The sequence below is a fragment of the Orcinus orca genome, chromosome 13 (assembly GCF_937001465.1).
Source record: "Orcinus orca chromosome 13, mOrcOrc1.1, whole genome shotgun sequence".
Taxonomy (NCBI): Eukaryota; Metazoa; Chordata; class Mammalia; order Artiodactyla; family Delphinidae; genus Orcinus; species Orcinus orca.
Genome location: NC_064571.1, coordinates 4,810,226 through 4,823,297, shown reverse-complemented (window position 1 = coordinate 4,823,297; position 13,072 = coordinate 4,810,226). Strand labels below are relative to the sequence as shown.

Sequence of the window (13,072 nt, the reverse complement as noted above, 5' to 3'; positions counted from 1 at the left end):
TGAGACTAACCAGCCTTCAAGTTGGTTTTGTGTGAGGCAGTTTCCTTGTTGATGCAGTGGAAGCCTGGGTGACTTAAGAAGTGACGTGATATCTGCTCCCCTTAACCTTGCCACGTACTTTGACTATTGCTCAGGCCTCCAGATAGAAGGTTGGTGAAGAGTTATTTTGGACCTCGGCAAAGTCCAACCCCTGATAGGTGGAGAAGGTGTGATTGGACCTGTAACACAGAGGACGCAGTCCTTATTCACCTGGGCTTGCAGTCTTGCAAAGGGACTTGGTGCCATTAGACGGTGGTCCATTGAGAGACGTGGAGGACCTTCCTGCTTGTTCACATCCTCCTACCAGACTCCTTTATGGACTAGGTCCAATCCTTCTCCATAAAGTCTTCCTTCCAGCCTTCATAGGCCTCTCTCCTCTCAACTCCCAGTATACCTCATATTTATAGCTCTCACTGTAACCTGTAGAATATTCTTTATCAGTTTTCTGGGGAGATATGTATATATCTTATATAAATATACATATGTTTTCAATTAGATTGTAAATTACCTAAGGTCTAGAGATCACATAGGTTTCTTGTCTCCCCATGGTTGATAGAATGGTGCTAACTAGGAATGTAACTGATACCCCAAAATACTCTTTGAAATGAAAAATATATTTTTAAAATTTAGGACTGTAAAGAGATTGAAGGAGAACGATTCATTTCTCGGAGAAAGAAGCTTTTAGTGAAGAATGTCTCGACAGAGGATGGAGGGAACTACGCGTGTCAAGCCACGCTCACATACGCAAAGCAGCAGCACACTGTTTTAAATAGCATTTCTGTGAACATCAGTAAGTACACTCTTACCCATCACCTTGACTGCCTCTTGGCTTTGCATGAGAGGTTGGCTTTGGGCAGAAGGGATTCCCGATCTTGATTTTCCTGAGGGTTAGCAGTCCCTCAAACACGTCATTATTAGAATCAGAGGGTAGGAAGAGTGGGGCAAAAGGGCATGGGCTGTTTAGTTTTCTCATCTGAAAAAAAGGAATACTAAAATTATTGGTTTATTCATGAAAATTAAATGAGATCATGTCTATGGAGTAGCACCCAGGGTGCCTGGTGAAGTATAGGTATTCAGTAAAGGGCAGACATGAATACCTCAATGATCTTATGCTCTAGTCTTACATTGGTGGCTGAGGGAATTCTTTATAAGATGGAATTTCAAAGGCAAAATGAAGAATACCTTAAGAGATCATTGAGTCCAATAATCTGTATTTTATGTCATTGCAATAAATGTTTATTTATAATCTGTTATATGCCAAAAATTGTTAAAACCTATAATTAAAAAAATTCTTTCTTGTATTTGAGAAACTCTCAGCCTGGTTGTAGTGGTGCTAGAAATGTAAATGGATCATCTTAACATTATGTGGTAAGGAGAGTGTTATAGACAGTGTCCAGGGGAGCAGGAAAAAAAAATCAGAAGTAGCTGCATAGGTGGCAAGTAAATAAATGGTCTTGGAAGCTTTCCAAGAGGAAATGTCTTCTCAGCTGAATTTTGAAGGATGAGCAGGGTTTACAGAAGTAAAGAAGAGGGAGGAGGGGCAGAGAGAAGTGTCTAAGGCAAAGCATAGAAGCGTCTACCATGATAGTTTATGCTGGATCTAAAAGTAATTTTGTTAGAGCATAAAAAGCTGTGAGCTGAGGAGTGGTGGGAACTGTAGTCATGGAGTTAAACAGGGGAAAGGTCAAGGGGTCTGATTATACGCAGGTTTTACCGTGAAGCACTGAAGAGCCCTTGGATGCGTGTAAATGCAGAGCCATGAGGCTGCATTGGTGATGGATGAGATCAGTCCTAAGATGGTTTGAGCAGGAGTTGAAGGAGGTCTTGAAGCCTGGAGACCACTTAGGAGGCTGCTGCAACATCTGGATGTAACCATCTGAACTTCGCTGGAAGTGGTAGGAGATTCTTCAGGCAGTAATTTAGTGCCCATCAAGGTCAGGTCCTGTGCTGGGCAGGGAGAACATGATGGTGAGGCAAACAGCCATGACCGCTGCTTGGATGGAGCTTTGAAGTCTGAGCAGAAAGGAAAATGTGATATCAAACAGACAAGGATCTGTTGAGAAGGAAGTGGGTCAGGGAAAGCTTCCCAATAATAGTGATGCTGATGGTCAGGAAGCATTAGCTGCTGAAACGAGTGAGGTTTTTTCTAGACTGAGGGGGCAGCCAAAGTGAAGGCCCTACAACAAGTCAGACCATGGTATGTCTGAAGGATGGGAAGTAGGTAGGTTGGTGGGATGATGCTGAATAAGGGAGATCACAGTAGGCAAAGAGGTTGGAGAAGCAGTCAGGGGCCAACGTTAGGTAGGAACATTCAGTCCAGTGTGGGAAGCATGGATTTTCTCCTAAGAACAATGGGAAGCAGCCAGAGCAGTTGAGAGCAGGAGAGTAGCATGGTGTAACATGTTTCTGAGAGCTCACTGTGGCCACTGTGCACAGAACGATCCCTATAGGTAAGAATGGCAGTTAGGAGACAGGTGCAGAAATGCAGGTGAGACATCAGCTAGGCACAGGTGGATGGACTCCAGGCATTCTAGGAGGTAAAATCCACAGGTCTTGGTGTCAGATTGAATGTGGGGTGAGAGACATGGCAAGATCCAGGAAGCTAGGGCTTTTGGATGGTGATACGATTCAAGGAAAAAAGATAACTCTGGAGGAAAACTGGATTTAAGAGTGAGATCATGAGTTTGGTCATGGGTGAGCTGAGTACTTGGTGACTTGAGATGTCAAGTAGGTCATGGCCTGTATGGGTCTGGAGCTTAGAGTTACACCTTGCAAAGTCATTGAACTTTAGACGATAATTGAAGAGGTGGATGTGAATGAGAGTGCCTAGGGAAAGAGTAGAGAGTAGAAACTAGGGTTTAGGTGTAAAGAAAGAGGCACAGACTGAGAAATGCTAAGAGGTAAAATTAGTTTGGCTGGGTGATGATCATATGAAGAGGGTGGGAGGAAAGCTGTTACTTAGAATGACATCTAGATTTTCTATGTGTGTGATTGAGTGGGAGATGGTATATTAACTGGCTGGTGATGACTTCTGTTTGGGACATACAGTAAGTCCCCTACATAAGAACAAGTTCCATCCCAAGAGCATGTTTGTAGGTCCAACAAAGTTAGCTTAGGTACCCAACTAACACAATCGGCTATATAGTACTGTACTGTAATAGGTTTATAATAATTTTCACAAAAATAATACGTAAAAAACAAACACACAAAATAAAGAAAACATTTTTAATCTTACAGTACAGTACCTTGAAAAGTACAGTTGTACAGTACGAGAGCTGGCATACAGGGGCTGGCATCGAGTGAACAGGAAAGTACCAGCTACATCACCGCTGCTTTTACACTTGCTTCTGGACATCCTGGGCTTGAAATACAGACACTCTACTTTATACAGTACTGTACAGTAAAGTACACAAAAGCACAACCACTTGTAGAGGTTGCACACATGTGACAATGTATGCCAGACACATGAACTAACTTATGTGGACACGCAAACGCAAGTTAGCATCTTTGAAAGTTCACAACTTGAAGGTTTGTATGCAGAGGACTTACTGTACTGAATTTGAATAGTTTGTAGAATGTGCAACTATTATTGCCACCGCAAAGGACATATGGTTTTGCATTTTTATAGCTTCCCTCTTATAACTTTTTCACCTCGCACCCCAAATGGAGAGGAGAAATGTGGGATCCAGAGGGTGATTGCTAAATATTGGTAGACAAATGGGGGAGGGAAGGTGTGGAGAAAGACAAAGGGGTGGGGAGTCAATACAAGGAAGGCAGTTATAAAGTGGGGGGGAGGGATGAAAAAGCTGAAGAATAAGGAAGGTCTGCGAAGAATATGGAATAGCAGGGTTGGAGGATGGAGGAGTGGAACTGAGGACAGACCATTAGGGTCACTGTTTCTTTCTGTCTAGGACCCAGACCAGAGCTTTGCTTATCACCAGTGCTTAAGACGTGTACTGAATGACTAGGCAATGAGACGTTATTACACAATCTCATCAGTTTATATTTATGTCAAATATAAAATGATGATGTGAACTCTCTTGGTAGCCCAGCTTTTAGATTTTCCCCTTAGCAAGTCAATTATTTCTGGTTGAAAACTATGCACTTATGGAGTGATACTTTGTCACATCATGGGTATTGTTTTTTCTTGACCAATGTTTATTGAAGGTCTGCTCAGTACCAGGTTTTCTTTATGTTATTACTGCATTCAAGTAGTTGGGAATGTTTCTAATACAATTTCATGTGGGTATGATTTCTTAGCAGAAAAAGTGGGAAATGGAAGAAGAATCCCTAAGATCATTTATCCAAAAAATAATTCAATTGAAGTAAAACTTGGTGAGTAAACTTATTGAAGCCACTGAAATCCTAAGGGCAGGAATCAGTAAGTCCACACATCCTTGTGAATGTTTTTGAATTTTAGGAATGAAGACAAATCCCACACAGGTGTATCCAGTTTCCAGCTTTGGATATACCTGAGTTCATCAGGAGAGGTATCAAAATAAAAAATCACAGAGCAGAAGGTTGGGGAGGTTGTGCTATGAAAGGTCTGGCTGCAATCACTATGGGTCTGAAAGATTACTGTAAATCTGTTCACGCAAAGACAAATCCTTCCTGAAAGACATGATATGTAATATCAAACTACTATTAAGTAATGTTGATCAAGAGTCCTGGGTTATATTATCTCACACTAGGAAGGATATGAAAGGAGTAGGGGAAGTTATCATGTTATTTTCCTTATTTTACATAGGCAGGGATCAATAAACACTGCCTCAGTTTGTGATCTAAGTGGAGAAAAAGGGACTCAAATAATTTTTTTAAATTTAAAGGTAATCACTAGCAAGGTAAAAATGTGTTGAGTACCTTCTAAAGAAAAAATAAATTAAACAAAGTTTTTATTAAAAGACAGATGCTCGGGACTTCCCTGGTGGTGCAGTGGTTAAGAATCCTCCTGCCAGTGCAGGGGACACAGGTTCAATCCATGGTCTGGGAAGATCCCACATGCCATGGGGCAACTAAGCCCGTGTGCCACATCTACTGAGCCTGAGCTCTAGAGCCTGTGAGCCACAACTGCTGAGCCCACTCTGTACAACTACTGAAGCCCACCCACCTAGAGCCCATGCTCCACAAGAGAAGTCACTGCAATGAGAAGCCCGTGCACCACAACGAAAAGTAGCCCCCACTCGCTGCAACTAGAGAAAGCCCGCGTGCAGCAACAAAGAGCCAATGCAACCAAAAAATAAAAAAATTAAAAAAAAAAAAGGCAGATGTTCAGGTTGAGTCAAATATTAAAATCCAATTATATGCTCTCCTCAAAATACACAGATCTAAAAATACATGTCCTAGAAGGTTAAAAATCAGTGCATAAGCAAGATATGCATAAGATTTGCATACAATAGCAATACAAAGAAATCAGATTCGCAACATTAATCTTTCAATCTGATAATATATCTTTCAATGCAAAAAATTAAATGAGAAATTGAATCATTTTATACTAATAAAAATTATCCTTCCCCAAATAAAAATGTTTATGTGTCAAATAGCCATGCATCAAAATAAAATATATAAAGCTAAACTCTCAGAGATACAAGGACAATACAACAAGACAGTACAATAGTTTCAGTTATAGTGGGAGATTTTAACATGCTCTGACTTTGACAAATTTGCTAGTCAAATAAGGATCTAAAATACTCTAGTAATACATTAAGAATAATGTATTTAATGGATAGCACTCATAAACATCTATGAGAAACTCAGAGACCCAAAAAAGGAAATTATACAGACCACGTGGTATAATCCCCATGTAGGTAATCTAGAAATTTACAGCTAAAGTCAAAACAATGATAAACCCCCAAAAAATAAATCCACTAATTAAAAAAAATAAGCAACAATAAATTTAGCTTCTAAGTATTTACCTTCTTGGTTAGATTAAGCCAAAGCCATTGGTACAGAATATTTAGAAAATAATGGCAGAGAGAACATATCAAATTTCATGGAATGTGACCAATGGTGAGTTCTAAACAAGCGTGTATCTTTAAATATCATTATGATTAATAATAAGTGTAGAAAACATTAAAATCCATCATCTAACCATTTAACTCTATAAAAAAGAGCAACTAAACAACTCCATGGAAGGAAATAAAAAAGATAGGCGTAAAAAATTATAAAGTTATTATAAGGAAAACAACCAACAAATAGAATTGATAAATTCCAAAGTTGGTTCTGGGATAGAAGGGTTGGGGCGGGGGTGGGGTGGAATAGAAAAAGAAGATAGAGGAACCTCCAGCAAATCTAATCCGCCCCAATGCAGAGAAACTCAAACGTTAAAGACAGAAATGAGAAAGCTTACAAAGCAACACATGGAAAGGAGATGAAATCTACTCAGTACTTAAAAGGCTCTGGACCCACAAGTTTCAAGGAGAGTTCTTTAGTTCTTCTGAATTTTCAAAGAAATAATAATGCCCATAATAAAAGATAGTTGTCTACATATCACTCACCATGTGAATACCCTAGTGGATTTCATAAACACCTAGAAAGGATAAACATACCTGTTATTAACTCTCTTAATTAACGTTGTTGCCCTCTCCTGTCTTTGAAAATTCTAGCCATTGTGTTTAGATAATTAGAAAGAAAATATAAGCCATGAGAGAGGAAGATAATCATATAACTATTAAATAAATTTAAAATCTTCCCACAAACAAAATTCCAGATTCAGTTGGTTTTACTGGTGAATTCTACAAAACATTTAATAAAGAGATAACATCAATTTTCAACAAATTGTTTCAGAGAGAAGTGAAAGAGGAAATAGTCCTTATCTCATTTTATAAGGTCAGGAAAACCTTGACACCCAAACCCAACAAGGACATTATTAATTTTTTTTAAATTTATTTTTGGTTGCATTGGGTCTTCATTGCTGTGCACAGGCTTTCTCTAGTTGCGGCGAGCTGGGGCTACTCTTCACAGTGGTACATGGGCTTCTCACTGCGGTGGCTTCTTTAGTTGTGGAGCACGAGCTCTAGGCGTGCAGGGTTCAGTAGTTGTAGTGCACAGGCTCTGTAGTTGTGGCTCACGGGCTGTAGAACACAGGCTCAGTAGTTGTGGTGCATGGGCTTAGTTTCTCTGTGGCATGTGGGATCTTCCTGGACCAGGGATTGAACCTGTGTCCCCTGCATTGGCAGGTGGGTTCTCAACTACTGCACTACCTGGGAAGTCCAGGACATTATTACAAAGGAAAATTTCAGGCCAACTCTCATTCATAAACACAGATGAAAAATGAAAGCAAATTAATTTTAACAACATGCATAAAAGACTAAATTGGGGTTATACGGAGCAATACAAGGTTGTTTCATATTAGATAATTCACTCTTTTATTTTGCATAAACAAACTAAAGGAGAAAAATAATACACTTACCTTATAGATACAAAAAAGTCATTTAGAAAACTTGAACTAGGAATTCATTATTTTAAAAAAACAACTCTTTTATTAAGAATAGAAGGGAATGTCCTTAATCTGATTTTTAAAAATCTATTTTTAAAAACCTATAGAAACAACACAGTCAAGACTGAATTATTGAACACTTTTTCTTTGTTTTGAGGAAGAAGACAGTCAGAATCTTAACAGATTTTGGTTTTTGCAGAATTTGATATATTGATTATAACATTGGTATGAAAACTCAAAGATTGAATAATAGTTAAGACACTTTCAATGAAGAAGAACTGAATGGGAGGATGAGTGACACCAGATTTCAAGATTTGCTAAAAAGCTATGGTAATTTAGACACTCTAGTCCTGGTATGAGGATCGACAATAGAACAGAATTGAAGGCCCAGAAATAGATCCATTCATGCAAAGCACTTGGTTTTGACAAAGCTGACACTACAGAGGAATAGGGAAAGTGCAGTCTTCTCAATAAATGGTCCTAGACAATTAGATGTAATATAGAATAAGACAAAACTTTCCCCCTTTCTCGTGCCTTTTATAAAAATAATTTCAGGTGAATTGTAGACCTAAATATGAAAGTCAAAACCACACATTTCTAGAAAAATACCTTTATGATTTGGGGTAAGGAAAGATTAAAAAAACGAAGAACATACAAATTACTAGTATTGAAGGAAAAAATTGGTAAATGAGGCTACATTAGAAATAAGAACTTCTATTTATTCAGAGAGTGGAAAGACAAGCCACAGAGTAGAAGAAGATACTTGAAATAGGTGAGCAAAGGTCTTGTATGCAGGGTCTAGCCCAAGCTCCTCCAAAATAATGAGAAGAAGGCCACCCGGTGGGAGGACAGACAAACCGCTTGGACCGACAGCTCAAGTAGAGGATATCAACACAGCCAATAAAAATGTTAAAAAGGTGCTCGATCAGGTGCAATCTAGGGAGATGTAACTTAAGTTCGCTAGGTGATATCAGGACACATACATAAAGATGGCTAAAGTAAATAGACTGACAATCCCAGGCATCATGGAGTCTGTGCAGTAACAGGAACTCTCACACTGCTGGTGGAAGTGTCAGGTGGTACAACTATTAGAAAACAGCTTGGCATGTCATTTCAAGTTGGAGCTAGGCATAATCTATGATCTCCCAATTTTACTGGTAGATAATTCTGTATACTCATCATGTACACGGGTGTGTATACATGAGATATATACACATGTGACCTGGGAGACATGCAGAAGAGAAGAGAGTTCAAATAGGCCATAGGCATAGGAGGTAAATAATAGAAACCATGCCAGTGCGTATATAGCAACAGTAAGAGAAATGAATAAGAACTAGTATGTTGGAGACCTTCAAGATGGTGGCGGCGTGAGATGTGGAGATCACCTTCCTCCCCACAAACACATCAAAAATACATCTATGTGTGGAACAACTCCTACAGAACACCTACTGAACGCTGGCAGAAGACCTCAGACTTCCAAAAAGGCAAGAAAATCCCCACGTACATGGGTAGGGCAAAAGAAAAAAGAAAAAGAAGAGACAAAAGAATAGGGATGGGACCTGCACGTCTGGGAGGGAGCTGTGAGGGAGGAAAAGTTTCCACACACTAGGAAGCCCCCTCATTGGCAGGGATGGGGTGGGGAGCTTTGGAGCCACAGAGGAGAGCACAGCAACAGGGGTGTGGAGGGCAAAGTGGAGAGATTCCCGCACAGAGGATCGGTGCCGACCAGCACTCACCAGCCCGAGAGGCTTGTCTGCTCACCCGCCGGGGCAGGCGGGGGCTGGGACCTGAGGCTCAGGCTTCAGTTGGAGCGCAGGGAGAGGACTGGGGTTGGCGGTGTGAACACAGCCTGCAGGGGGTTAGTGCACCACGGCTAGCTGGGAGGGAGCCCAGGAAAAAGTCTGGACCTGCCGGAGAGGCAAGAGACCATTGTTTCGGGGTGCATGAGGAGAAGGGCTTCCTACTCCGTGAGCCTGCAGACAACAAAGCACTGCCTAAGGCAGCTCCAGAGATGAGCATGAGCCACAGCTATCATCTTGGGTGTCAGAGGTGGGCACAGACTGCTACTTCTGCCACCACTGCCATCAAGAGTCCCGTGTGCAAGCACAGGTCACTACCCACACCCTCAAAGGAGCCTATGCAGCACACCACTGCCAGGCTCCTGTGATCCAGGGTCAACTTCCCCAGGAGAACACATGGCGCACCTCAGGCTGTTGCAACATCACACTGCCCTCTGCCACTGCAGGCACTCCCAGCATCCCATTTGTGACTACCATACCCCACCCTCTCCCCCGCCTGAGTGAGGAAGAGAGCCCTAATCAGCCACTGCTTTAATCCTGTCCTGTCTGGGTGGGGAACAGATGCCTGAAGGTGACTTACATGCAGAGGCGGGGCCAAAACCAAAGCTGAACCCCAGGAGCTGTGTGAACAAAGAAGAGAAAGGAAATCTCACTGTGCAGCCTCAGAAGCAGTGGACTAAATCCCCACAATCAGCTTGGTAAACCCTGCATGTGTGGAATACCTGAATAGACAACGAGTGTTCCCAAAATTGAGGCAGGGGACATTGGGGGCAACTGTGGACTCAGGGTTTGCTTTCTGCATTTGATTTGTTTTTGGTTTTATGTTTATCTTAGTTTAGTTTTTAGTGTTTGTTTTCATCTGTGGGTTTGTTTATTGGTTTGGTTGCTCTCTTCCTTTTTTTTTTTCTCTTTTTCTGAGTGTCTGTGTGTATGTTTCTTTGTGTGATTTTGTCTGTTTAGTTTTGCTCTTACTGTTTGTCTTGGGGTTCTGTCTGTTTGGGGTTTTTTTTTTTTTCTTTTTGTGAGAGTGTGTGTGTGTGTGTGTGTGTGTGTGTGTGTGTATGTATGTTTCTGTGATTTTGCCTGTTTAGTTTTGCCTTTATCATTTGTTTTGGGGTTCTGTCTGTTCTTTTTTTTTTTTTTAACCTTCCTTTTATTCTGTGCTGTGCGGCTAGCAGGGTCTTGGTGCTCCGGCTGGGTGTCGGGCCTGGACCTCCGAGGTGGGAGGGCCATGTCCAGGATGTTGGACAACCAGAGACCACCTGGCCCCATGTAATATTAATTGGTGAGAGCTCTCCCAGAGATCTGTCTCAACACTAAAAACAAGCTCCATCCAATGGCCAGCAAGCCCCAGTGCTGGACATCCCATGCCAAACAACTAGCAAGACAGGAACATAACCCCACCCATTAGCAGACAGGCTGCCGAAAGTCATACTAAATTCACAGACCACCCAAAACACACCACTGGACATGGCTCTGCCCACCAGAAAGAGAAGATTCAGCCCACCCACTAAAACACAGACACAAATCCCCCCCACAAGGAAGCCTACACAAGCTACTGAACCAACCTAACCCACCAGAAATAAGAGGAGCTACGAACCTGCAGGCTGTGAAAAGGAGACCCCAAACACAGTAAGTTAAGCAAAATGAGAAGACAGAGAAATATGCAGCAGATGAAGGAGCAAGGTAAAAACCCACCAGACCAAATATATGAAGAGGAAATAAGCAGTCTACCGGAAAAAGAATTCAGAGTAATGATAGTAAAGATGATCAAAAATCTCAGAAATAGAATGGAGAACATACAAGAAATGTTTAACGAGGAATTAGAGGAACTAAAGAGCAAACAAGTAATGATGAACAACACAATAAATGAAATTAAAAATAGAAGGAATCAATAGAAGAATAACTAAGGCAGAAGAACGGATAAGTGACCTGGAAGACAGAATAGTGGAAATAACTTCTGCAGAGCTGAATAAAGAAAAAAGAATTGAGGACAGTCTCAGAGACCTCTGGGCCAACATTAAACACACCAACATTCGAATTATAAGGGTCCCAGAAGAAGAGAAAAAGGAAGGGTCTGAGAAAATATTTGAAGAGATTATTGAAACTTCCCTAATATGGGAAAGAAATAGTCAATCAAGTCCAGGAAGCACAGAGAATCCCATACAGGATAAACCCAAGGAGAAACATGCCAAGACACATATTAATCAAACTATCTAAAATTATATACAAAGAAAAAATATTAAAAGCAGCAAGGGAAAAGCAACAAATAACATACAAGGGAATCCCCATAAGGTTAATAGCTGATCTTTCAGCAGGACTCTGCAAGCCAGAAGGGGGTGGCAGGACACATTTAAAGTGATAAAAGGGGAAAATCTACAACCAAGATTACCCAGCAAGGATCTCATTCAGATTCAATGGACAAATTAAAACCTTTACAGAAAAGCAAAAGTTAAGAGAATTCAGCACCACCAAACCAGCTTTACAACAAATGGTAAAGGAACTTCTCTAGGAGGGAAACACAGAGAAGGAAAAGATCTACAAAAACAAACCCAAAACAATTAAGAAAATCGTCATAGGAAAATACATATAAATACCTACCTTAAATGTAAATGGCTTATATGCTCCAACCAAAAGACACAGACTATCTGCATGGATACAAAAACAAGACCTGTATATATGCTGTCTACAAGAGACCCACTTCAGACCTAGGGACACATACAGACTGAAAGTGAGGGGATGGAAAAAGGTATTCCATGCAAATGGAAATCAAGAGAAAGATGAAGTAGCAATACTCATATAAGAAAAAATAGACTTTAAAATAAAGACTATTACAAGAGACAAAGAAGGACATTACATAATGATCAAGGGATCAATCCAAGAAAAATATATAACAATTGTAAATATTTATGCACCCAACATAGGAGCACCTCAATACATAAGACAAATGCTAACAGACATAAAAGGGGAAATCGAGAGTAACACAATAATAGTAGGGGACTTTAACACCCCACTTACACCAATGGACGGATCATCCAAAATGAAAATAAATAAGGAAACACAACTTTAATGCACATTAGACCAGATGGACTTAATTGGTATTTATAGGACCTTCCATCCAAAAACAACAGAATACACTTTCTTCTCAATTGCTCATGGCACATTCTTCAGGATAGATCATATCTTGGGTCACAAATCAAGCCTTGGTAAACTTAAGAAAATTGAAATACTATTAAGTATCTTTTCCGATGACAATGCTATGAGACTAGATATAAATTACAGGAAAAAAACTGTAAAAACTACAAACACATGGAGGCTAAACTAGACACTACTAAATAACTAAGAGATCGCTGAAGAAATCAAAGAGGACATCAAAAAATACCTAGAAAAAAATGACAGTGAAAACATGACGACAGAAAACCTGTGGGATGCAGCAAAAGCAGTTCTAAGAGGGAAGTTTATAGCACTACAATCCTACCTCAAGAAACAAGAAAAGATCTCAAATAAACAACCTAACCTTACACCCAAAGCAATTAGAGAAAGAACAAAAATTACCCAAGGTTAGCAGAATGAAAGAAGTCATAAAGATCAGATCAGAAATAAATGAAAAGAAATGAAGAAAAGAATAACAAACATCAATAAAACTAAAAGGTGGTTCTTTGAGAATATAAACAAAATTGATAAACCATTACCCAGACTCATCAAGAAAAAAGGGAGAAGATTGAAATCAATAGCATTAGAAATGAAAAAATAGTAACATCTGACACTGAAGAAATACAAAGTATCATGAGAGACTACT

General features: G+C 40.2%; 1 protein-coding gene across 8 annotated transcripts in view; it reads left to right on the top strand.

Annotated features, from left to right (window-relative positions):
* IL1RL2 (interleukin 1 receptor like 2) overlaps positions 1-13,072 on the top strand; it is a 47,982-nt gene that overhangs the window by 16,564 nt on the left and 18,346 nt on the right. For 7 of the 8 annotated variants that reach the window (XM_033401710.2, XM_033401713.2, XM_033401708.2 and 4 more), the window contains 2 exons: positions 670-829; positions 4,300-4,374. In XM_033401710.2, coding sequence (XP_033257601.1) covers positions 670-829; positions 4,300-4,374 — 235 coding nt within the window. The remainder of the gene's footprint in view (positions 1-669; positions 830-4,299; positions 4,375-13,072) is intronic. The other variant, XM_033401711.2, reaches the window with a different exon arrangement.